This window comes from Cynocephalus volans, chromosome 2 (genome assembly GCF_027409185.1).
Source record: "Cynocephalus volans isolate mCynVol1 chromosome 2, mCynVol1.pri, whole genome shotgun sequence".
Classification (NCBI taxonomy): domain Eukaryota; kingdom Metazoa; phylum Chordata; class Mammalia; order Dermoptera; family Cynocephalidae; genus Cynocephalus; species Cynocephalus volans.
In genome coordinates, this window is record NC_084461.1 from 150,649,355 (window position 1) to 150,676,664 (window position 27,310).

At 41.0% G+C, this 27,310-nt stretch overlaps 1 protein-coding gene across 1 annotated transcript in view; it reads left to right on the top strand.

The window, feature by feature from the left end:
• DOCK2 (dedicator of cytokinesis 2) overlaps positions 1 to 27,310 on the top strand; it is a 396,194-nt gene that overhangs the window by 75,852 nt on the left and 293,032 nt on the right. The window contains exons 23-25 of the mRNA XM_063087676.1: positions 1,480 to 1,588; positions 12,997 to 13,067; positions 14,844 to 14,950. Of these exons, the coding sequence (XP_062943746.1) occupies positions 1,480 to 1,588; positions 12,997 to 13,067; positions 14,844 to 14,950 (287 nt within the window). The remainder of the gene's footprint in view (positions 1 to 1,479; positions 1,589 to 12,996; positions 13,068 to 14,843; positions 14,951 to 27,310) is intronic.

The window sequence follows — 27,310 nt, forward strand, 5'->3', positions numbered from 1 at the left end:
CCTTGAACTAGATACCCAGAAAGTCAGCAGCAATTGCCGGGTCCCTGTAACCGAAAGGAATATTCAGCACTGGCTTCCCCTTATGCCTTCTTTCTTCAGGAGGGCTTTAGAGAGAGGGTTAGTTAGGAAAAGCAAGAAAGAGAGACAGAAAGTGACGAAGACAGAAAGAGAGCCATGGAGTCAGAGAGTCAGAGAAAGAGAGGGAGGAAACGGGAGGAAGTGGAGGCAGGGTGGGGGGAGGGCAGAGAGGGAGGGGGAGAGAGAGAGAGAAGCAGAGATAAAGACATAGAGACCCACAGAGACATTGAAAGTGATTCATACTCAAGAAACAGAAGAGACACATCCTCAGAGCCAGAGAAATGAAGTAGAAAAGAAGAGGAAAGAAGGGTGGGGGGGGATGGGAGGGGATTTAGTGGAGACAGCGCTGAGGCTGGCGTGATCCACTGGCCTGTTCTGTGGTCCACAGAGCAAACCAACCTGTTAAGTGTGTCAGAGCTTTATCTAAGCAGAGCACCTTTACCAAGGCCCGGGTGTTGAGAGGAGTTTCTGACTGTGTAGGGCTGTGACAGGAGAGACTCTTTATCTGAGCTGGAGACAGGAGCACTCTTCTGTGTATTTCACCCTGGATGCCACAGATTACGCTGCGACTATTTCACGGCTGGCAATAAAGGCGTGTTTGAAGAAGCCCTGGTCTGAACAACACTCCTCAGGCTGGGGGAAGGGGTTGCTAAGACTCAGGGACCTGGAGATTGATTTTATCTGAGAGGCCGTTCCTATGCAATATTACCTCTGTGTATTATTATAGGCATGGAAAATCTCTGGAAGGAAACACATCAAAATGTTGACAATAGCTAAATTCCCTGGTTGGATTAATGAAGAGTCTCATGTTCTAAGTTATGTATTTCTGTTATGTTGACCTTTTTTACAATAACAATATAGGGCCTTTATAATCAGAGCAACAAAGGTTAAAATTAGGCAATAAGCTCACTCCTGAAATGCAGGGGGTGGGGAAGCCACGGCCCCTGACACAGAACAGGCTATTGTTATTTATCTGATGAGCAGGCAGTGGTTTAGTGGAAAGGGCAGTGTATTTGAAAATATTTCTCCCTGATGTTTCCAAGATTCTTTGAAAAATCCGATGACTACAATCTCTCTGATTCTTTCAGAAGGGTGAAATTATTAATGTCCCCTTAGCTTGGACAAGTTTCCTTTGAAGTTCCTTGGGGTTTGAAAAAAAAGATGGGAGGGTGCGGATTTATGCCGTGTTAGTTGGAGGGTTTCTGTTTGGTAAAGTGAACATGAAGTTTTCCCCTGGAGTGAATTATGCATGCAGCAACTGCAGAATCAGCCCCTTCTCCTCTTCAGTCCCATCTCCCTCCCCTTTTTCTTTTACATTTTAAATGAAGGTTGTGGATGGTACACACTCCCCAAGGTATTGCCCATTGGCCTGAGAAATGACCCATATGTGTCTTCTTTCAGGCTTTATGAAGGCAAAGAACAGATGGAGTTTGAAGAATCCATGAGACGGCTCTTTGAATCCATCAACAACCTGATGAAAAGTCAATATAAAACCACCATCCTTTTGCAGGTTGGTTTACACTATAAAAAAAATCCATCTTTTCCCTTGGTCATCCAATAAATAACAGCATGCTGAGATAATGTCTACTTTTGTGTAAGTATGCAGCCCTGTGTTAATTGAAGGCCTGGGCTGGCCACGTGGTTTAAGAATTATGAAAACCAGGGGCTTCTCAGGGCAAGAGAAAGCATATCTATTGTGTGTTTCCCATGAAGGTAGCAGAGCCTTCTGTTAAAAATAGCTCTGAAGCTTTTGTTGCCTGGATGGAAATAAGTCAAACCCGATCCACTTCTAATGGTGAGAATATTTAAGGTGGCAGTCTCTTAAATCCTATAGTCCAGTTTTTATTCTTGACACCATAAACTCAAGTTTCCTTTTGGGGTTAAAGAGTCTCCTCAATAAACAAGACATACTTAGGAGAGAATGGGTCCTCTCATGTTGTGGTTCATGATGCTAATTTGCAAACTCCATGAATCTTTGGGAAACCTTGAGGCCCAGCTCTGTGTTTGAGAATGAGTTTAGCAGCAGAGAGTCTGAATGGAGAGGCAGTTTCAGGCAGACTTCAGGACTGTCACAGAGTTTCCTTCAAGTGCTCAGGGGGTGCTGTCTGATGTGTGGGGAACAAAGAAAACCCAAACACATTTGTCTAAATCAAGGAGTCAACACAGATTACTTCTTTTTTGTCATTATCCTTTTAGTTGCTAATTTAAATATAATTTATGCCTGGGATGCCCAGCTTTTGTTTAGCATTAATGAGGGACTAGTGTTCATCTAGAGTGGAGGTGAGGAGGCAGAGGCAGAAGTCTGCCTAGGGAGTGTTTGCTGCTAATGCTATGGGTTCCAAATTTTGCACATTAGAATCACTTGGGGATCGTTAATAAACTCTGATGCTAGTTGCCACCACCTAACTTCCTAATGTAATTGATATGCAGCATGACCAGAGCAAGGGGAGCTTAAGCAGCTCCACAGGTGATTTTAACGTAAAGCAATTGAATGAATAAATGAATGAATGCACAACCCTAGGGACAGGTGTTAAGAACCCCATTTTATAGCTTCTTGGTGTCTCAGTTTCCTTGTCTATAAAACTTTATCGTAGGTGTGAGGATCAAATAAACATTGTATGCAGAAGAGCAACTTGTCAAATGCTATGGAAATGCAGAGAACTAATATGATTATTATGGTTTTGGCATAAGTCTTTTTACCCCGGTTCTTATTGTCTGAGAAACTGTGTTAGAAATGCCTTGCTTTCCTCGTGATTTGGGACAGATTATGCTGGTTTCTTCTCATGGATTTTCACCCCAGAGCTGTAGAAAGAGGCTTCATCTCTTTTTAAATTTGCTCTAAGAGCTAAATTTAGCTTCAGGGATTTACATCAAACCAGTGATGCTTTTCACCTATTTATTTGGTTGTTGAAAAGTTATCAAAGAAGAATTAAAGTTATTCAAATATGGAAAGCAGTACCTTTTGAAGAGAATTTAATGCTGTTTTAGGGTGTGAAGAATAAGCTGATGAAGGGAGAGGAGTCAAAGCCATGTGACATCAGCAAACCCTGCATGAGGAATCTTCTAGAGACTGTGACATTTGCTGCAGGAGAAAGAGCTTGACATTCCAGGTTCCAGCTGTACACTTTCAGCTGGGTAGCAGCTTATAGGGGAAACCTTTATTCATGCCTGCCTTGGTACTGAGTAGAGCAGATCTGGCTCAAATCTCAACTTTGTCCATTGTGAGTTCTGGGTCCTAAGCAAGTTATTTCCCTCTTCAAAGGCTCATCTGGCTTTTGTGAATTGCTTTCTGTGGTTCTCCTTATTGTTGAGTTGCTATGACAGCAGCTCACTCAAAACCGTGGAAAATTTAAATCCAGAGTAGAAAGAGTAATAAAAACACCTTTCATTGATCAATACCTACCATGCTAGGCATGGAACTGGGCTCTTCATACAGTATTTTTATTCCTGCCAGAGATCTGCAAGGAACCACCATCCTCGATGTCTACAGGAGGCTGATAAAGTTAAATAATTCATCCCAAATTACTCCTGCCCATAGTGGTGGAGCTAGGATTTGAATCCACCCAGGTCTCCTGACTCCAAAGTCAGTGTTCTCTATGCCACAGGAACAGCTTAAGCCGTAAGTTTCTGTATATTTTCAACAATGGGCCCTCTGTGTGCCAGCCCTGTGAGCATCGTTGATAAAACTGATGACAGGTGGAGAGGGTCAGCATCGGACACTTGTAAATTGGATGGAGCTCAAATGTGAGTAAAGGATAATGTTGTGCAGACCAATTTGCCTCATTCTGCTTAAGGTCCAGGATATTTCATAATGCCTGGATTTGATGGTACAAGTGGAATTAAATGAACAGCTTGTATTGGATGGCATGCTCTCTTGGCCACTCTGCCACTCATGATAATAAAGCCACTAGAGTGTCAAGTAAGGCAAGGGGCTCTGTTTTTTATATCCCCAATGTCCGGAATAGCAGTTGCCACATAGTAAGCACTCTCATGTATATTGGCTGAGCAAATAAAAGAATGAATGCTGGCTTCTACCATTTTTTGTTTTGTTTTGTGTTTTAACATTTATTGTGTGTCAAGCATTGAGCTAAATAAAAGCTTTACATGTATCTTTAGCTCATTCGATCTTTATAACAATGACCGTATAAGGCAAATACTCTTCTTATCTCTACAGATGAGGAAAAGGAGGTTTACAGAGGTTGAATAACTTAACCAGAGCTAAAAAGTAGCAGATCTTGGATTTGAATCCAGACTGTGTAAGTCCAGAGTCTGAGTTCCTAATCACCACTAAACAGTAGTATAGAGACTCAAGTCTTCTGGAGATATGCCAGATGGATAAGAGCTAAACCACAATAAAAAGCAATAGAGACGGGCAGATGTTTGGTCCATAGTCATGAAGCAAGCTAGTTATGGATGCCTCTTTCTTCCCTTTCTTTCTTTCTTTCTTTCTTTCTTTCTTTCTTTCTTTCTTTCTTTCTTTCTTTCTTTCTTTCTTTCTTTTTTTTTTTTTTGTTAATTGGTGTGAAGTGTTCAGATGTCCTCACTAAGGGGAAAATGTGACCCAGTCTTTAGAAGTGGCCTATAGGCTGTATGCTGAGCCCCCAGAGGTAGGGGAAATGAGACTCAATATTTAACACTAGGAGCTGGAGTATTGCCTCAAGTCTTTAAGTGATTCTTTAATATTGGTCTTTTCTCAGCCATGTATTCTGTATGTAGGGGTAGTATTGGGGATGATGTGTTTAATGGCAGGTAGGATAAAGTTTTATTCCAGTGAGGAAGCTGTAGTTATACAGATAGCTCACATTTTTCACTTAGTCTTCACACCCTATAAAGTAGGAAACTTTATTCTCTTCATTCTCCAGAAATCTGGAGCACAGACAGTTAACTTACCCAAGACCTCACAGGTAAGAGTGATCCCCTGTACTTGCAGCCATTTCAAACACTGCATTCTACTGCCTTCTGCCGAGCCTCAGGGGCCAATGTAATGTTGAGTTGCAGAAAGCATGGAGACACGCACATTCCAGAACCTGTTGGTGTCTCTTCCCTTCCCTTTTCCTAAAAGGCCAGTGATGGGGCAGAATGTCCTGAGAGAGTTGCATTTATTTTCCTCAGGGACAACTCAGCATCTCTAAGGAGGCTGCCTTCTCATGGCTGTGCTGCAGCGAATTCCGGTGACATTGTCTGGTTTCCATGGATTTGACCATCCATCACTCGGCTAAAATAAAAGGATTGAAAATTAGTCTGTGGCTCTAGAAGGCTGTGTCTACTGGCACTAACACTGGTCATTTTTATTCTGAGAGAGAGAGAGAGCAAACCTGAAACCACTCAGCAGATGAGTCCCCATTGAGTTAGGGGGAGTACAACTGTTTGGTTTTAATTTTTAAAATTATTATTTTTAAGCATTTTCTGTGTGCTAACAGCACAGGATTATCAATTCTGGTGAAGTCCATCTGGATAGCAATTATCTCAAGTGTCCTCCCTGACTTCTCTCTGGGCCAATAAAATCAGTATTGGTTGGTTTGGGTCTGGCTGTCTTCTTGAGGGCTGTTGCTGGACTTCTGCAAAGGGGGTCTGGAGCTGATGATTAATCTAGGAAGTTCAGTTGGTGCCACAGGATTGCCTAATTACTGAGCTAGCAAACGTTTTCTTGATGACCATTCTTGCAACCCCCTTTATATGCATACTTAATGTAAGGGATGTGGAAAAAACTGAACTTTTCAAAAACTATCCCCATTGTTGTAAGGAGGCTCTTTTCCATTATGTCCCCCAAATCAGCCTTCTCTCACCTGTTGTAACCTCCCCACTTGCCAAGATGGAATGCCTTTCCTAAAGCATGATGGGCAATAGTAGAGTATACTGTTAGGAGCCCATTGGGCAGAGTCAGGTGCAATCCTTACTATGCTACTTACTAGCTATGTAGCTTCGGGCAAATTATTCAACTTCTCTGTGCCATAGTTTCCTCACTGGTAAAATGGGATGACAATATCTACTCATACAGTAGTTGTAAGAATTAAATGAGATCATGCACGTAAAGTAGTTGGCATGTATAAAGTTTCCAATAATGATTCCTATTTTAAAACCCTATGATTGATAATCCTATAACATGTATATGTATATAGGTATCACATATATGTGTATGTGTATATGTATGTATATGTGTGTTTTAAATATCATATATAATATAGGAATACATACTGTGGAATGAAAATAATAACACAATATTATTTTATGTATAATGATGGTAATAATGAGAGCAAAAGTAACAGCAACAGAAAAGCAACAAGTTCCCAGGAAGCTATTAGTTCTAGAAAACCAGTCTGTTTCTAGTTCTCAGGCCTTAGAAACATACAACCAGTGGAGCTCCAGGAAGTCTTATGGCTGAGCTGCTCTGCCTTCTGGGAGTGCCTGTTGGTAGCACTTGTTAAACTTGCCTGCTGTCACCTGCTCAGGTATGTCAGGGGAAGACCATGGACAGGAACGATGTAGCCTATGATGGCTGTGACAACAGACTTGCCAAACTTCCTGAGTCAGAGTTGGGCTGTCTCCACTGGAAAAGAGAACCACAGGCTGGCCAGTTCTCTGTGAGGTGCCTGGACCAGATGAAATTCTACTATTTTCCTGTTACATTGATAACACCCTCTGAGTGTTGGGTGACAGCTATTCAGTTTGTTTGACTTTCTTGCCAGTGCAGAGTGGGGAAGCTAGGAAGACTGGCTTCTTCTAAAGCAGTCCTTCCCCCAGCCTGTCCAACTCCTTCTCACTAATAGCTGAAGCGTGTAAATGCGAGTGTCGATGTGGACTCCTTGTGACAGCTATTCTATAGCATCACTCCAAAGCCCTGAAATGATATCTTGCTCTTGATTTTTTTTTTCTTTGGTGGCTGGCTAGTGTGATATGCTGCTTTTGAAAGCAAGCAGTGTGCAGCCAACATTGATGTCCTGGCTTTCCCTACCTTGCCAAGGGGTTCGTGTCTTTCTCTGTTCTCTCACTGTCGTCTTAATTATGATGAGTACACATTATACTTTATCCAGGCACTGGGGAATGAGGGCAGGTGCTTGAGAGATGAGATAAGGAGAGAGGTGGCACACATGTCTTCGAGGGCCTAGTGATGGGCATTACAACAGGTGCATGATATGCCTTATTTTGCATCTTTCCCCTTTTCCCCACATGAAGGTGCTGAGGCTCAGGGGGTGAAGAAATGAACTCATGCAGGTGCTGGGTGGAGAGCTGGGATTCACATCTAGGTCCCTGTGGGCTCTATGTTTTTTAGCATAGGAGTTTGCTAGAAGTGCTTAGACCGGCCTTTTTCAGGGCATGTGCCTCTTTAGGCTTCAGAGGATGTAAACTGCTAGCCCATGGGAGAAATGCAGCCTGCAGACATGTTGATTTGGCTAGCACCATGTTGAAACAATTGAACAAGAATGACTCATTCCTTAGACTGTGTGGATTCCACTTACCACATCACTTCTGATGGCTCTGTGCTCATCCTGTATCTTTCCCTTCTGCTGATTGCCCAGGCCTGCAGGTATCTGATTTTCCTACATCTCCTTGGTGTTTCCTTATAAAGATGGTCCTTGACCCAGTAGATTGCAATATACTGTGTACTATAACAGCCTGGAGGAATGTCACAATGCTTCTTAGCATACTAAAATTCTGGAAAGTTCTGCAGTTAAAAAACTCACTGGTTTATCTTTGCTTAAACCAATGTTTCTGAAAATTGGTTGTAAACCTCTTTTCTCTTGCAGAATACCTACCACCACTGTATTAGTCCATTTTTGTTCCTTGTAACAAAATACCTGAATCTGGGTGATTTACAAAGAAAACGAAATTTATTGCTTACAGTTTCTGAGGCTGGGAAGTCCAAAGTCCATCTGGTGGTGGTGACAGTGACTCAGGCGTCTCACATTGCAACATGGTGGAAGCAGAGAGAAAAGATAGAGAGAGAGAGAGACAGACTCTCCTCTTCTTTTAAAGCCCTCAGAACCACACCCCTGACCACCATTTTTAAGCCATTCACTACTGCATGGTCCTACAATCCAATCACCTCCTCAAGGCTCCACTTTTCAATTACCATAATAGGATTTCCCACCCTCTTAACAGTCCCAGTTGGGGCTAAGTTTCTAATACATAAAACTTGAGAGACACAATTCAAAGTTCAGTGAGTTTTGGGGGGTCATAATTCAATCCACTACGTTCCATCCCTGGTCCCCCAAGACTCATGTCCTTTTCACATGCAGATACATTCATTTCATCCCCAAAGTCTTAACTTGTTTCAACTCAAGCGTCCAAAGTTCAAAGTCCCATCTGTGAAATCAATACAGGTTATCTACTTCTGAGATACAATGGTGGGACAAACATAGGGTACAAATTCCCGTTGCAAAAGGGAGAAATAGGCCAAAAGAAAGGAGAAACAGGCCCCAAACAAGTCTGAAACCCAGCAGGGCAGGCATTAAATCTCAAAGCTGGTGAATCTTGTAACTTGACTCCATGTTCAACGTCCTCTGCATGCTGGTATGGGGGTTGGATCCCCAAGTCGTCAGGCAGCTCTGCCCCTATGGCTTTCCTGGTCTCAGGTGATGCTTTAGTTCTCACAGGCTGGCATTGCACACTGCTAGCTCCACAATTCTGGGGTTTCCATGGCGGTCCTGCTTTCACTACTCCAGTAGACATGGTGCTGATGGGGTTTTTTTGCTGCAACTCTGACTCCATGCTTCCACCTGGAATTGCTCTAGTGAAGGTTGTCTGTGGTGACTCCACCCCTGGGACAGATCTCTTCCTGGGCCCCCAGACTTTTCCATACATCCTCTGAAATTGGGGTAGAGGCTTCCAAGCCTCCACAGCTCTGGCATTCTGTGAACCTTAAGGGTTAATACCACATGGATACTGCCAAGCCTTCCGGCTTGTATCTTCCAAAACTGTGGGTCCAGCCCCACCTGGGACCAATTAAGTGGCTGGAGCAGCCAAAGCAGCTGGGGTGCTAGTGCTGGAAGCAGCTTCCCAAGGTGGTCCTGAGCAGTGAGCCTGTGGAGGGTGCCTCAGGCCTGTTCCCCAAGACCATTTTGTCTCCCTAAGTCTTTGGGCCTGTGAAATGGAAGGGTTGATCCCAGAGGCTTCTGCAATGCCTTCAGGGCCTTTTCCCCCTTCTCTTGGTAATCCCATTCTTTTGTGTTAATCTTCTTAGTACCATTGATTTTTTCTTCTGAAAATGCTCTCTGTTTCTCTACCACATGTCCAGGCTTCATATTTTCCAAATCTTTACACTCTGCTTCCCTTTTAAATTCTGGTTTTATGTCATGCCTTTGCTGCCATAACTTAGTGTAGGCTGTTACAAGTAGCCATGCAGCTTCCTTAATGCTTTGCTGTTTGGAAATTTCTTCCACCAAACATTCTGGTTCACAACTCTTAAGTCCCACATTCCACAAAGTCCTAGGGCATGGACACAATGCAGCCAAGATCTTTGCCAGTTCACAGCAAGGGTGATTTTTCCCCAGTTTCCAATAAACTCCTTATTTCTATCTGAGATCTCCTTAGAATGGTCTTCACAGTCCATATTTCTATTAGCATTCTGCTCACCACCACGTAACCAGTCTCTTAAGACATTCTAAACTTTCTCTGGTCTTTTTGTCTTCTGATTCCTCCAAATTCCTCCGACCTTTGCCTAACACCCAGTTCCAAAGCTGCTTCCACATTTTCGAGTATCTGTTATAAACAACACCCCAACTCTCTGGTACCAATTTCTGTAATAGTCCATTTTGTGTTGCTTATAACAAAATGCATGGAACTGGGTAATTATAAAGAAAAATGACATTTATTGCTTACAGTTTCTGAGGCTGGGAAGTCCATCTGGTGGTGGTGACAGTGACCCAGGGGTCTCACATTGCAACATGGTGGAAGCAGAGAGAGCAAAGAGAGAGAGAGAGACTCTCCTTTTCTTTTAAAGCCCTCAGAACCACACCCCTGACCACCATTTTTAAGCCATTCACTACTGCACGGTCCTACAATCCAATCACCCCTTCAAGGCTCCACCTTTCGATTATCATAATAGGATTTCCCACTCTCTTAACAGCCCCAGTTGGGGCTAAGTTTCTAATACATAAAACTTGGGAGACACAATTCAAGGTTCAGTGAGTTTTGGGGGGACACAATTCAATCCACTAAACCACCCTATGGGACAAGAGTATCCAATAGAGTATAGTTTTAGAAACAAAGGCTTGGCAACTTTGTTTTCTCTTGTCATCTAAATTTGAAAGAATAAAGGCTGTAGACACAAAATCCAATTACTATTGTATTTGTCCATGCTTGTTGCTTATAACAAAATACTTGAAACTGGGTGATTTATAAAGAAAATGAAATTTATTGCTTACAGTTTCTGAGGCTGGGAAGTCCAAAGACCATGTGGTGGTGGTGACAGTGATTCAGGGATCTTACATTGCAAGATGGTGGAAGCAGAGAGAGCAGAGAGAGACTCTCCTTTTAAAGTCCTCAGAACCATGCCCCTGACCACCATTTTTAATCCATTCACTACTGCATGGTCCTACAATCCAATCACCCCTTCAAGGCTCCACCTTTCAATTACCATAATAGGATTTCCCACCCTCTTAACAGTCCTAGTGGAGGCTCTGTTTGTAATACATAAAACTTGGAAGACAATTCAAGCTTCAATGAGTTTTGGGGAAACATAACTCAATCCATTACATCTATAAAGCAAAAGTATGATAAATTTGATAACATGCAAATTACAACCTTTCTGCATAGTGAAAGATATGGGAAATAAATCTAAAGAACAAGCAAAGCAACAGTCAAACATTGGACAAGCAAGAGAAAATCTGCAAAATGTGTTACTGCAAAAGGGTTAATATTAGTGATGTATAAACAATTCTACAAACCGGTAAGGAAAAAAAATACCCCAAAGAAGGATGGAAAAAAAGATATGGACAAGGAATTTAGTAAATATGGACATTCAATAAATATAGAAAAGATGCCCAACTATACTAGCAATCAAAGAGTTGCAAATTATACAAAAATTTGCAAACTGACAAAAATTAAAAGGATTACACATCCGATGTTATCAAGGTTACAGGGAAAGGGACGGTCAGTAAAAGGAAATTGGTTACTGCTTCTTTTAAAGTAATTTCACAGTATCTCCTAAAACTCATATATACGGGTATATACACTTTGATGCACTAATTCCTCTTTGAGCAATCCATCTTACAGGGATCGTTACAGGTACACAAATATTTATGTTAAATATTTTCTTAACGCATGTTTTATAATAAAGAAAAACTGAAAACAGCATGGAGTCTGTCAGCAGGGGATAAATTGAAGAAGGTAGGCTGCACCTATTCGGGCATTGCTAGGTAGTTAGATATGAAGAAAGTGTGCTCTTTGAAATGACATGCCAAGATCCCACTGATATGTGGTTAAATGCAAAAAGCAAGCTGCAGAACTCTAAATTTAAATGCACACACACACACACATACACACATGCACATACACGTTCATGCATAGAAAGCAGTCTGGAAGGAAACTCACAGTGTTAACAGTGGACCCTTCTGGGGAGGAGAGATTGGGGCTGAGATGAAGATATGGGGCTTCAGGGACAATTTTCACCCTGGCAACTTATCTTGTGTGAATTTTTCTTTTTACACCTGACATATAGTCCTTACTTTAAAAAATTTAAAAATCATAAACAAAAGAAAAAAGGATGGAGGCATGGAGAGAAACAACTGCTGTTTGAGTAAGGTGGTCATGTAGCTTAAGGGTTACAGGGTGTGGCTCTAAGAGCAGCCTGTCTGAATCTGGATCCTGGTTGTCCAGCTGCTAACTTTGTGACCTTGGACTAGTTATTTAATCTTGGTGCACCAGAGGTTCCTTATCTATGAAAATAATATTTCCCTTGCAAAGCTATAATTAACAAGATTCTATTAACAGTATTCAGCGCTGTGTCTGCACCATTGTAAATTCTCAGAAAATAGTCATAATCATTATGTGAAGTAAGAAGCTCAGTTGTATATGTAAGTTAAGATTTTCTTTAAGAAAGTAATTTTCACTATTTTCATTTTAGTCTGATTGTTAAAGGGTTAATAATAGAGCACCTAGAATATACAGAAAAATAAAGAGAATAAAAATGCATATTTCTGTTAGATTCTTAAACATTATTTTCCATCCATGTGACTTACTACTCCTCTGGCGAAATTATGGTCTGCCCTGCTACAAAGGGTGTTGCTATGAGGTCGTAGGTGAGTCATACTTCTGGATGCATCAGTTAACTTGAAGAGAGGAGAGAAACAGTCTACCACAATGCTCCCCTTTCCTAACCCAGCTAGTGGACCAAAACATGTCTGCTATTATTCACAATGTGGCTAGGGAGAGAAAATGTAAATAACTCAGTCCAAGCCATTCTTGCCACCAATAAAAAAAATTCAAACACACCATCTTCCAATAATAGTAGAAGTTACCATTTATTGAGCATGCAACAATATATATTGTTGGATATATATATTGGATGCCTCATATATATTATTTTTAATCTTCCCAATCCTGCAAAATAGGTATTACTTTCCCTGTTTTACAACTATGGAAATTGAGACGTCAGAGAGGTTAAGTGTTTTGCCCAAAGCTGCACGGCTAAAAAGGTGCAGAAACAGAATTTGACTGTAGATCTATATAACTTCAGAGTCTATGATTACTCTACTATACATTACTTCCTCCTTGACAATAGAAGTTGTGGCTTCATTTTTGTATACAAAGAAGTGCAAGCTTATGTTTCAGTCTACATACAGAGCCTTGCATCGTTATAGCCATGCCCAGGAGGCAGGGTCATTCTCTTCTGATCTGTGTCATGTTGCAAAGTATCCTCTTTGCCCGCACAGTTGTTGGATATAGGCATCACTCATGTTTATTTCACGTCTCACCTAGGTGGCAGCTTTGAAATACATCCCATCTGTGCTCCATGATGTGGAAACAGTCTTTGATGCGAAGTTACTCAGGTGAGAGCTTATGATGTACTCTCTGGGTTCTGTCGGCAAGCCAGGGATTCAGGGAGAGCGGGGGGGGCTCTTGCGGGGAGTTCCAGACGGGCACTCCACCCAGGAACAGGGAGGACACATTGTAGAAGCCTCATAAAGGGCTTCCAGTGTGGGTTTTTTTACCTTTTGGTTTTGTTGTGCCAGCCTTTGGTGAATACCAACTACACAATAAACATCCCTCTTTGATGATACAGAATATAAACATGTGGGTTAAAAAATTGATGTTTAGGATCAGTGTCTCCATTTTACCTGAACTTGAAGGTTGCTTTGGCCTCCAGTCTTTGCCCTGTAAGCCCTATAAGTTGCAAAAGGAGAGCACCTATGAACTTAAAGAGATACTGAAGATGCTTTCTCCTTCTTAACTCCATTCATCATAGATGAATATATTATTTTAATGTGATTGTGCTGTTGAAACAGAATCCTCTGGTCAGATATACTCTGTTCTTTTTTTAAAAATTCACTTAAGTTCTCAGATAATGTATAGATTTTTAAATTTTTTATATTTAAATACTTTTAGATTTACAAATGAGTTGCAACCAGAGTTCCCATATGCCCTTCACCCAGCTTCCCCTAATGTTAACATTTTATATAACTGTGGCCATTTATCAAACCTGAGAAATTAACATTGGTACAGTTCTCTCAACTGCATTCCAGATTTTATTCAGATGTCACCAGTTTTTTCACAGATGTTCCTTTTCTGTTCATATGGGAGATTTTTGCTGGCACCATCTCATCCTTCGGGTCTCAAGCTAAATGTTATCTTTTTTGGAGAAGCTCCCTCTGAATACTGTAAAGAAATTAAATTCCTCCCCCACCCCCTGTGCCATTATTCTCTGACATACTCCCTATTTATTTCCTTCACTGTGTTTATCACGTTGTATTGATTTGTTTGCTTCTGTGATGCATGCCAACCTCCATCAGAATGTAAGTTCCATGCCAACTGAGACCATGTCTGTTTCCATTGTATCCTCATTTCTCTGCAGGTTGCCTGTCTCATACTAAGTAGATGCTTAATAAGTACTTGAAAGAATGAATGAATACAATGAATCTATTCTGGAATGCTGACAGGGACTATAATTTTTTTCATGGTATTTTTATTTTCACTCTATTTGGGAAAAGCTGTCTCTATTTTGATGTTCCAAATGAGTTCTAACCCACAACTTTTTATTGTTTGGTTTTTTTCTTTTTAACTAAGGACATTTTTGATCTTTAGACTTATAAAGTATTACCGAGCATAAAACATTTGAACATAAAATGGATGGTATGGTAATGAAGTCAGAATCTGGTTTCAAACTCTTGTTTCTTTGATTTCCTAGCTGCATAACCTTAGGAAAGTTAATCTTTCTAAACCTTAGTTTTCCCACTTGTAAAATTGGGATAAGTATTGTATATAGCTAGTAGAGTTGTGAGGTTTAGATGGCTTAATGACTGTAAAAGGCAAAGTATGTCACTGGTTACAGTAAGTGCTCAAGGTTATTGGTATTATTTACAGATTTTTTCATCTCTTTGAATGCTGTTAATACTGAACACCAAACCACAACTTACACATTTATGTACATTTCCTATAGCCTTACTATATACCTGACACTCTGCCAGGAATTGGGGGTGCAAGTAGAGCAGGATCCACATAGTTTCTGCCCCCACAGAGCTAACAGTCTGGGGAGGGACTGTAAGTGATAGGAGATAGGAGCTATTGGTCTAGCTTGCTGTACCAGCTCCTGTTTTTCTTGCCCACAGCCAACTCCTGTACGAGTTCTACACCTGCATCCCTCCTGTGAAACTCCAGAAGCAGAAAGTGCAGTCCATGAATGAGATAGTGCAGAGCAACCTCTTTAAAAAGCAAGGTGAGTGCAAGACATGCTCGCTGGGTGGGTGGTGCCATAAACCCCATGTTCTCTCTGGGAGGAGAGGACAGCACATTCGGTTATTAAAATATCTCTTCTCTAACAACTCCCTTGGTCCATATAAGTAGAAAGTAGCTGACAACTTAGATATCAGAATCTAAATTGATTTAGGAAAGCTTAGGTTGCATTGTTTATTTCTCCTGAGAAAGTTTAATGAAGTGGTAAGTTTGGAGTCATGTGCTTTAGGTCATTGTGGTGTAAAGTTTTTTCCCTGTATGGTTTATTATTGCTGTCCTTAACTTGAAGAGAAGTGGGTGAAGTTCCTTTTAGTAGAAAGGACATTTAAGGGAGAAATTCTCAACATTTCAAGTAAGAATAAACTAGACAGCTTATTAAAATGTGGATTACTGGAACCAATCTCAGATTCTGATTGAGTGGGAATTAGCATTTATTTATTTAAAAATGTAAATTATTTTTGAATAGGTAATGTATTTACATGAATCAAAATGCAAAGTATGAAAGAGTACCACATGATGAAAAGGGGACCTCCAGACCCTGTGCATGGCCATCCCATCTCTTCTCCAGAGGCAATCAGTGTTTCCAGTTTCCTGTGTCTGTTTCCAGTGACACTCCACGGATGTGCGACCAAATACATATATTCTATATATTCTCCCCTGGTCTTTTAATATCATCACTCAAATAGAAGCAAATTATGTAACTGTTCTGTATTTCACCTTTCTTCACTTAATAGTTTTTTTGGAGGTCAGGGAATGACAGTGGATTTGGGCAGAAGTTGTGGTCAGAACTTCTGTTCACCCTAAACTGGTCACTGCTGCATCCTCTGACAGTACCCCATTGGTAAGAGACTTGGGGTTCCCTATTGAGGAACTTGGGGTTCCCTTGAGGTCAGTGAACTAGATGTTCATAGCTCTTTCAGATACGACCAGGCAGGATTTAGAGGTCCGTATTCATCCTCCACCTCATCTCCAGCAACCCTCTGCATTCCTGGGTCATGCAAAATGAATCATGTATTTTGCTCCATTCAGAAACTCTGCATTTCTTCCCTCCTTCTTTAAGGGTAAAGAAATGACTTTTAGGGGTTAGCACTGTTTTCTGTACCCTAAGACAAGCCCTTTCCAATTTTAAATTCCTCTGTCCACACTGGTGTCCGTGATGAGATGAGAAACAAACCGTGCAAGAAACAAGAGGTCTTAGAATTCAAAGGATCAGCTGTCGCCCAACTGGAATTTATTCAGGGAGTGTAGCCTGAATATTTATGCAAATTGCCTGGTAATCATAGAAATAGTCAGGAACCACTTCCCTGTAAAGTTGTTTTTTTTCCAATGCCTGGTTAACATGGTGCATCCAAAATTGCTGCCTGAATCCTATCCCCGAAGTTAAGCATAGAGGAGGATGTGGGGAAGAAAAGAGTTCTTGTGATTTTAACAATTAAGTGTGTAGTTTCCTGATCATTTAGACAGATGTGTGGCAACAGATTAATCCAATGCATATGTGGTTTGTTTGTGCAGGCTGGTTTATATGAGGTGATGGGAGACTAATCCTGGTAAATATTGTTGCATTTCTTGTATTACTGTGGCTTTTTAAAGTGGAACTTGTGTGTTTTTACAGTTCTGACTTCCACAGCCAAATGAATTACTCACAGTCTGAAAACTTTGAAATATGCCTGCCTCTTCGTGCCCTGGCAGCCCATCCCATGATTTCAGGTGGTGTCACTGTAGAGACAAATTGAGTCCCGTCCTAGGGATGTGACAAGGACAGATCTAGCTACATCTGGTGCTACACAGGTATCGGAGAGCAGGGCTACATGGCTCTCCTTCATTGTTCAGAGCTGCCATCATTGTCAGGGGCTGGCATAACAACTAGGGCAGATGGAGCACTAGCACAGTCCTGGGCTGGGCATGTGGTGTCAATTCTAGCTTCCTGGAAGTGGGAATAATTCTTTTCCTGGAGGCACATCTCCTAGACTGGCAGGTGGCCCCTGAGGGTTAGCATCATCACAGGGCTGGCTAGACAGCTGCTGTTTTCCAGTCCTGCTGTGTGTCTGAGTTTCAGATTCAGTAAAAACTCTCCGATTAATATTAACTGACAGAAGGCCAGCCCAGTGTTCTACACAGTTACAAAAGAAATGCAAAAATCTTACCTTTAAATACATGCAGAGACTAGCAATAGGCAGACAAAGTGCCCTTTGGGGACCCATTTTAAAGAGGATGCAACGTATAATTAGTCTAGCCAGTCCTGGCTCATGCATGAAAGCAGTGTGCTCTAATACTCGGCTTCATGGTAACTCCTCTCCTACTTCTTATTTGCTAAGTGAATCCTCTTAACCAAAATAATCCCAAAGGGAAACTTCAGCTCATCCCTTTCTTAAGTCCTCAAGTTCCAAATGAATAAAATCTGAATTCACATACACTCACTGGGTGTCCTTTGCTCTTGGGTGTCTCTCTTTATACCCTTAAATAAGGTGAGTTTGATTCCTCGGGCCAAGTTTCAGCTGTAATGAAATTCACTGTGTTATTCTCTCTGTGCAATGTCCTGTGCCTCAGGGACATGATTTGCTTTGAGCTCACACTTATTTAACTGCCAGATGTGCAAATTGCCTGGAGTATTGTTGGTGACATTAGCTTGTACTCACAGTCTTGAAAATTTGTACTGACATCAAGCAGAGGGGCCAGAAGGCTTTAAAGCATTTTCTGAGCTTTTGGCAGACTACCCTATTGGCCTGTCTTCAGAAGGATCCTATGAAAAAGAGGGAGAAGGGTTTTCTGGTTAAGGGCACTGGTTCTTGGGTCATACTAGACCTCAGTTTAATTCCTGGTTCAGTCCTTTGTCAGCTATGTGACTACGGGCAATTTTCTTAACTGCTCTGATCCTCACTAAACTCATCTGTAAATTGGGAATCGTAATATTAGTGTCTGTCTCAGAAGGTGGTTGTGTTGGTTAATGAGAGGGATGATGCATTTAAAGTACTTAGCACAGCGTCGGGCTCAGCGTAATGTCCCATATTAAGTTATTATTGGTGTTGCGCTTGTTTTTCCTGCTGCTCCCCGCAGTATTCCATCTTCTCACCTGGCCTTTAGATTCGTTACAAGAAGGGAGTCCCTTTGTGTTTGATAGTTGCACATAACCCTAAACTAAGCTTCCTATTTCCTTGGAAGCTGCATGATTTTCCCTCAGGGTTGGGAAACACAGGACTTAATGAATAAAAGGGCCTTGGTCTACATGTGCTTCCCTTTCTGGCTTTGAATAGGTCTTTCCATTTTTATTTTATTTCGCTCTTTTCCAAATGCTTATGTTATGTATATGCCTAGAAGAAGCATAGGTCAGGATGAAATGTTTGTGGTTTATCGCTTCATTGTTTATCTTGCTACAGGCCTTAACATAGTTACATAGTTTTGGACACTTGAAAGCCATACTCTTTGATGATTTAAATGCACACACATACATACACGTACACACACATACATACACGTACACACACACACAATTTTTTTTTTCTTGTTTTCCTTTATGGAGGCAATTAGCTCCCGTTAGCCTCGTACTTGACCTGTGATCTTGAGTGAGTTACTTAGTGCTGTTAGTCTCAATGTCCTCATCTGTGAAAAGGGAAGAGTCCCAGAATGGGTCTCACTGATTGCTGTGCAGACTCCAAGGCATGATGTGGCTCGTTAGCCTGGGTTATGGGGGAGTAAGGAATCACCATCAGTGAAGGTCCCACTCAGAATGGCTTGCTCTGTGTGAATGACTTCAGGGTCCAGAGAGAAGAGAACTGAGAAATCTGTAGAGACCAATTTGCTGTCTTCTCCAACTCAAGCTCAGACTTGCCTGCTCATGATGATGGGAGAAAGGATGAATAGATATGTCCCGAGAAAGCTCTGAAGGGAGTCTACCGAGAAAACCAGACCTTCTGTGCCTTTGGAACAGATTCATCCCCATGAGAACCTAATCTCTAAGTAAAGTGTCTTTTTCGTATGATGCTAATCAGATGCACCATCTGGTTCAGTGTAAACTGCTTTAGGATCCACATTGCTCGCTTTTCTCTTCAACTTTCAAAACAGAGAGGGAGACCTGACAGAGATTTGTATACTCTTCCAATGCTGATTTTCAGCTAGTGTTTTTTTTCATTGGAAACTTTTTTGAGAAGCTGTTCTCTGAGCATAAAACATCCAGTTTTCCCATTCATCAAGACGTAGCTGCTTTCTTCCCCCTCTTATCTGTCACCCACAGTATCTGGAGCTGCTGGGACCTCAATTCGCAATTCACAATGAGCTGGGCAACTGTTGGGGGAGAGAGCCACAAATAATTCTGCCCAGTGTTGTAAGGGACTTATCTTTTCCAATCATCATATCATTGCAGCCTTGGGCTGGGAGTAGAGAAAAGTCCTCTGACTCCAGTAGTTATTACTTTGCTTAGTGAACTTATGTAACATCTCTGGACCTCCAGTTCCATGTCTGAAAAATGTGACTAGGAATGCAGTCATTAGAATAAGGGACTTTTGATTCAGGACATCCTTATTTCTGATCCTGCCTTGATCATTTAACCAGCTGTGTCCCTTTGAACAAGTAACCTCCCTGAGCTTCAGTTTCTTTAGCTACAAAAATGCAATAACTTACGTAAAACTACTGGCAGAGTGCCTGAGATACAGTTGCTGCTTATTAAAATGCACCTATTGTATAATAATAATAACTACAATAATGATAATGACATCAACAGCATCTTACAGGGAAAGACATTTATTAAATGTCAACTACGTATCAGGTACTATATAGAACATAAACATATATTAAATTCTTACAACAACCCAGTGACATAGGTATTATTATCCCCATCTTATAGATGGGAAAATTGAGGCTTAGAAAAGTAAGTAATCCCAATGAGACCAAAGATCTCACAATGTATCAAATTATTAGTGTATTGGCTATGTGATGCTGGGGTGACAAATCAGATCTCAATGGTTTAACAATGTAAAGGTTTATTTTTCTCTTATGCAAAGTCTGGTGGGGGTCATATGTCTTTTGTCCCTCCCAAAGTTATGCCACCTGGTACATGTGGCCTTTCTGCAGCAGGGAAGAGAGGGAGGAAGGAAACACAACCGTTCTGCTCTTAACTACTTCAGCCTGAAAGTGACCCCCACCAATTCCACCCACAGTCCATTGGCCAGAATGTATCCCATGTTTCCAGCCAACTGCCAGGGGATCTGGGATGTGAAAGGATGCACACAGAGTATTTGATGAGTGCTGTCTCTGACACTCACAGGTAGTAAGTGTTAGCTCTGGATGCTGAATACTAGTTATTTAAATAACAAAAGCCATTTTCCTTCCACTATACCATGCCATTCTTATAATGAATAAAAAGGAGAAATTGGTGTTTATTTTCTTGTAGGAAATGCTTCCTTTTCCATGTTAGAAGTGCCTCACCATTTCCCGCCGAGGGATTTTGCTTTCTTCCTTCCCTCCCTCCCCCTCTCTATCCCTGTTTCAAATGCCAGACACTAACTCTGAGACAGGTGTGTGCAGGGACCGTCGCCTGGGAGGGGAATGGAACTCTTGCTGGCGCCAGCACTTCCTGTGTTGGCTGTAGCTTCTCAGATCACAGCAAGCAGGGGTGTCAGCAGGCTGATGGGAGACTGGTGGTGTTGACCCCCAGCTCGGCTGCTGAGGCTGTGCTGACGGAAAAGGCAGTGAGGAGAACACAGCCTCCTCCTCTCAAGACCTGCTCTAGCCTCCTTGAGGGCCCCTCATTTCTCCCGCACCTACCATTCCCTTGTGCAATCCTGTTCTTTGCATATACCGCCCCAGAATACCTTCTCCTGCCTCCGCATTCCCTTCCCCCACCCCCAGGCACACAGGTAACTCTTATTCATCCCTTAAGACCCAAACCAGATGTCAAACCTGCAGGAAATCCTCCTGATGTCTCAGGCATTTTGGCTCAGTCTCTACTGCAGGTCAGGCCCTGGGGAGGTACAGAGGATACAACTGTTGAACGTTTGCAGATTTCTGCGCCACATTCCATGTGCAAAGAAAATGAAGTTTCTTATTTTTGTTTGTTTTTAATCTAATCAAATATACTTTTTGAGTTTTCTACTTCGCTTTGTACTGTGGCAACTTAAAAGTTTCGGTTAATGATATCTTATGGCTCTAGATTTAACCAGTCTTTCTGATTCAAAACAGTCCTCCCTGTCTCTCCCAAATGGCGTCCAGGACCATGTCCCAGGGACTCAAATAGGAAAGAGAAGAAAGACTCTGCTTTTAGCTTTTCCCTTGATTTATCTAAAATGACTCCCTTTGGGACTTTAGCCCTTGAGATGATGTTGGAACGCACATGTCTTAAGGCTTTGGATGGCAACACCAGGTGGGGCACAAGGAGCCCTTGCCCTCCATCCATCCTATCTTTTCCTTTGGGAGGAGGCCTCCCTCCTCTCCCTTCCCTGGAGCTGTAAACACAGAAAGGCTGCTGGGGTACCTGACTGATGGGGAAGATGTGACAGTAGAGAGTTGAATACGTTCAAAGCATTACCCTGGATTCACAACAGGAACAAAACAAGGCATTCAACCTCTGAGAGAGGTAATTCTGCCCAGAATACCTTCTACTACCTCCCCGTCCCTCTCCCACACCCCCAGGCACACAGGTAAACAGGTAACTCCTATTCATCCCTTGAAGACCCACACCAGTCATCATGCCTGCAGGATGTCCTCCCTGTTGTCTCTGGCATTTAGGTTCAGAGATCACAGCTTATGTGCACCTAGGGAGTTTGTTAAAATTGCAGAATCCTGGACCCTACCCCAAAGATTCTGACTCTGAAGATCTGGGGAGGAAACAGGGATGTGCACGTTACCAGCCCTCAAGGGGATTCTGATGCAGGTGGCCCCCTGCCTTCTCTCTACTGAGAAGCACAGCTCTGGGAGCCTGAGAGGAGGAAAGGAAGCAGGAGGGGCAGAGAGGGGCAGCTCTCACAGTGCGTAGAGTGAACTTGCACATGACAATGAACACTGTGCTGATGGAGTGAACGTCTTAAGGGTAAGGGATGTGCTTTACTTCTTTATGTTCAAGTCTGCTTATTGTCTTACTGATTGATACCAGCTCCCAGAGGATGGTTTGTGGACCTTAGCAGTAAAATACACCATTATTCAATGGCCAGTGTCCCTTAAAAAAAGAAAGGAAAGAAAGGATCTCAGTTGTACAGAACTGTAGTAGTCATGGTCCTTGGTTCATGATACATCTCATCACTGGTCTGCCCAAGACCTATTTTTATTTATTTTCATATTCAATTGATTATTTTTAGTAAAAAATTAAGCATCCATGCACTCACTATACAAAACAGAAACCAGAAAGTTAACAATCACTTTTCTATAACCATGTGGTTCTGTCTTTCCCCACCTTGGTAACCATATTCTTGAATCTTTTGTTAATTGTTCTACTACTTTCCTTTTCATGCAATTTTATTGCAACTATATATATATATGCCTAGTAGTTATAGTAGTTCCTAGTTTTAGTTATTTTAACTTTGTAAAAAAGGTATCCAACTGTTGGTAATTTGGGGAGACTTACTTTTTTATTTAATATTAAACTAAGATTCATCTGTATTACAAATTGCTTAAGTTCATTGTTTTGTTGACTGTAGAAATTTTCATTGTGTGACTAAACCACAGTTTGTTCATTCATGCTTTCAATTTCAGGCATTTGGGCTGTTTCAGAATTTTTCTATTGTAAGCACTGCTACTGAGAACATTCTTGTACATGTCTTTTGTTGTAAATGTTCAAGAGTCTCCTTTGGGGGTATACTTACTAGTAGATTTGCCTGGTCAGAGGGGATCTAAACTGCTTTCCAAAGGTGGCTGCAGTGGTTTACACTCCCACCAGCAGTGCACGAGAGATCTTGTGGACCCATGTTCTCTCCTACAGTGGGTATTTTTGTCCCACTTCTTAATTTTTGCCAATAAAATGGGTTTAAAATATGTCATCGCTATCTTGATTTGCATTTTCTCTATCACCAGTGATGCTGAAAACCTCTTCTTCTATTTCTTTGCTGCTTATGTGTCACTGCTGTGGTGTGTCTGTTCATGTCTTTTGCCTGTTTTTCTATTGAGTTGTTTGTAGTTCTCTTATTGATTTGTAGGATATTAAATATATTCTTCATAGTTATCCTTTGCTGATTTTATGTATAATGAATTTCTTCTCCCCATTTATAATTGTCTATTTTATTTAAGATACATTTTTACAAATAGAAATTCTTACTTTTAATACAAATAAATCTATCAATCTTTTTGTGTTTTGTTTAAGAAACCTTTCTCCATCCCAAAGTCGAAAATATATTCACTTACATTTTTACTAAGAGTTTTTTAATTTCATTTTTCGTACATAAATCCTTAATCCATCTACAGAGTTTTACATTTTACATATGGTGTGAGATAGGAATCTGATTTTTGCCTTTTTTTTTTTTTTTTCATTTGTTAATACATTTTCCCCAGCTTCATCTGCTGGACAGTTTCTCCTTTGTCCATGCTGGTGTCATTTTGCATTTCCAGGACATAGATCTTTCCCAGAGGCTGAGGGCAGAGTTGCTGTAGCCTGGATTCAATCCCTGGTCCACAATGTGCAGGTCCTTTGTGTTGAGGGCTGAAGGGTCAGAAGATCAGGAAAAAGGATAGCCTCTTCTCCCCAAGTCAAGCCCCATATTAGGCTCCACTGTGATGTTAGCATCCTGGCAACATGTGCCAAGACAAGGCCTGTACCTTCTCTAGTCTTGCACTTTCTCAGTTATGAAAGAAATACTTTTTCTCATGGTAAGAAATTGCTTGTGCTCATAGGGCAACCTTCTTGTAATTTCTTTATGTATCTGCTAAAAAGAGCACTGAACCAGGAGTAAGGAGTCCTGAATCATAGTAACAACAATCACACCAGTAGTAGCAACAGCAGCTGATGTTTAATGAGTGCTTATAATGCACTAGGTACTGCGCCAACAACTTTTGTACATTATCTCATTTAGTGCCTAGTTGTGTGATCTTGGGCAAGTCACTTAACCTCTGTAGAAAAACTATAAATGATGAGCTAGAACAGGATCTTCCAGAACTCCACCAACAATGAAAATCTATGATTTATTACCCTCTGAATTGCAGTAATATTTCTGAATCTTTTTCATGTAATACCATTTAGTGCCTAAAAAGCCCTCCCCTTCCCATGTATTGCTCCCAACACTTCTAAATGTCCTGGCTGAGCTAGGGGCAAGGAATGAGACCATGTTACAGAAGGTTAAAAGAATGAAGGAAAATCACAGAACGCTCTCAAGGTCATACAGCCAGTCATTAGTAACGCCAGGCTCAGAACCCTGGAAAAGTCCAAAAGATTTATGTGCTGGAGCCAATTTCATTTCTTCAAAAAAGTGCCATTGAGTTTTAAGGACTCAAGTTTTTTCTCATCAGAGCTTTCAGAGGCATCAAAGATCTTCAAATAGGAAGGCCATTTTGCCCGTCTCAACTGCAATATTACAAAGCCACATCCAGCTCCAAAATGCCCTTTCTGTGCTCTGGAGATCTGAGAAGGGGCTGTCCCTCACATCTTTGCTTCCATTTTCGATGTGACCGATTGCAGACTTCATTCTCAGAAAGATACCTTCAGATCCAGAATCAGAGAAGACAGTGATTTAATAAGCTGCAGAACAAATCCAACAGAGATTTATTAAAGTGTCTTTTTTTTTTTTTTTTTGGCTGAAGTAAAAAAAAAAAATTGGCATACAATCAAAGAAAAAAATCTTTCTTGAACTTCCAAAAATAGTTAGAATAGCAGCTTTTAAGGACATTATGAAGTACAATTTGATTGGGGGAAAAATAATCCTAGATTACTTTTTTAATGGCAATGCAAATGAACTCTTCTGAAAATATACATATATGTATATATACACACACACACACACATATGTAATAGTTTACCTAATTAAAACTAGAGAACTGAAAATGCTGTTCAGACCTTTCAATTCACAGTCTGTGGGATTCGTTTTCAACTTTGGAATAATTCTTTGTGCCAGTGGAAACACACATAATGAGAGAGTTTATGCAGATCTTTATAAGGTTATATGTTTACTCCAAATTTTTTTTGTTTGTTTTCACTGTGGAATTACAATCACGGATTGTTTGAGTTACAGCGAGGCAGGTTTTTAGAATGTCCTGAGACTTTTGTATTGATCTATTTAGGTTTGATTTTGCTGTTCCTGCCCCCTCTCCCACCACACTGACATCTGCCTAGAAGGAAATTTCCTTAAGACCACAATACAGTTCAATTAAAAACCAGTTGCAGATTTATTTTAGTTCAAGTAGCATTTATTGAAAAACTAAAAATGTAGCAGCACCATGCTTTGGAGAATACAAAAGAAATACAGTAATAAATAATTTTATGGCCAACATTTATTTAATCATTATTTTGTGCCAGGCCCTGTGTGAGGCTTTTTGCACATTATCTCATTTAATTGTCATGACATTCTTGTAAAGTGTAGGTTTAGCTACGCTTATTTAAAAGGTGAGGAAACTGTAGGTTAGAGAGGTTTAGAAACTTGCCAACGGTTACATGCCAAGTCACATGGTGGGACCAGCATTCCACCTGGGGTCTGTCTGATCCCCCAGTGTGCTCTTTGAATCATGCTATATGGCATCTGGAACAGAAGGATTTCCGCCCCCAGGGAGCTTGCAGTTGGGGGAGAAAGGATTTACACCAAGGTCTCTTCAGACTTGAGCCCACATTGGCCAGGCAGATAATACAAATGAGGGAAGGGACAGGGTCATAGTTATTATGAGATGTGATAGGACAACCTTATCTTATGAAATAGATATTCCTAATGTTATTTTCAGTTGTATTTTCACAGCACAGATTTTCTAATTGCCTATTCAACATATAGGAACTTTCTTCACTTCACAAAGAAATGTGATTGCTTTCATTTTTTCCTAAAACACAGAACCATTTCGTCATTCATCCATTTCCCTACCTTGGATAAAGACAAGTGTACAGAGAGACAGTTCTCTACTGCTAATGAAACAAGAGTGGAAGTGATCAATGGCCACTCAGCTCAGGCAAGAGAGATGGCAGTGAGTGGTGAAAACTGGGAAAGAGTTTGGAGTTCGTGCCACGGGTAAATAGGATGGCAGTGACTTAGTACTGACTGAGTGTTGACTTGTGAAATGTGGACTCACTGCTGCCTGATCTTCCCATTTTTTTAAAAAGAAGTTCCCCCAAGTAGGTTTTTATGTAAAACCTACCGATTTATTTTTAAATGACATGCAGGCTGAATGAAACCTACATATGGACCAAGGACAGCCGCCTCTGGGTGTAAATTTATAATTTAGAGAGTTTATAGGGTTTTAATAAATTTATCATAAATTTATTTTATAGTAAATTTTTAAAATTATTATATTTATAAATAACCTTGCAAGAATGACTATTACCAGAATTCAGTGATAACAGTGCTTTTAGAGTGTTCGGGACAGGTTTATAAAGGAGGCAGGATGTCAGCTGAATAGTAAAGGACAGTGAGCATGAGATAAGCCCTCTCTGGACAGCAGTCTGTGGGAGGACCTTGGAGTGTCACAGCCGCAGACCCCTGCCTCTCAGACCTCAAGAAAACTCAGGATTTATCCTTCTCTGATCACACTCCCTTCCTCATGGGACCTCAGACCACACCATAAACTCTACCGGGCATGCTCCTGGGGATGCTGGCTCAGAGTTGGGGAAAATGATGTTTACTGTTTGTAGAAATTCACATTATCAAAATATTGTGAGTTTATTGTAGAACATTTGGAAATATATAGATGTGCCTGTGATCTCATGATTTGGAGGTAGCCATTGTTTATTCTTCCTTTCTTTTGTATCGTATATTTTATATATTTGGGATATTGTTTTACCAGCTTTGTAATCTACTTTTTTCACTGAGAATTACTGGGAACATTTTCCCGTTCTATTCTTAAGGACTTCATAGGATTCTATTGTACAGGTGGTACAACAATATGTTAATATTTTCTTACTGTGTTCATTTCATTGTATGCTAGAAAAACTGACTAGAAATTCATAGCATTGTCCTCTTTGCTCATTACTTTTTTACTGTTGGGCATGAATCTCACCCTGTTTTCCCAGTGTTCATCCAGGGTTTTGGTTAGCCTTTCTTCCTTCTCTTCACGGACACACACGCTTACACATAGGATTTTTTTTTCCCTTCCTAGGCAATAGATTCAGTGTAAAGCAGATTGTGTTGTCCTGGAGTAAGGAGCTGGAGTGACATGATCCAATTTGGGAGGGATATGTTTTCACAACTACACCATCATCCTTGATGGTAGGGGGTGTGTCTATGTATGGACATTTTCT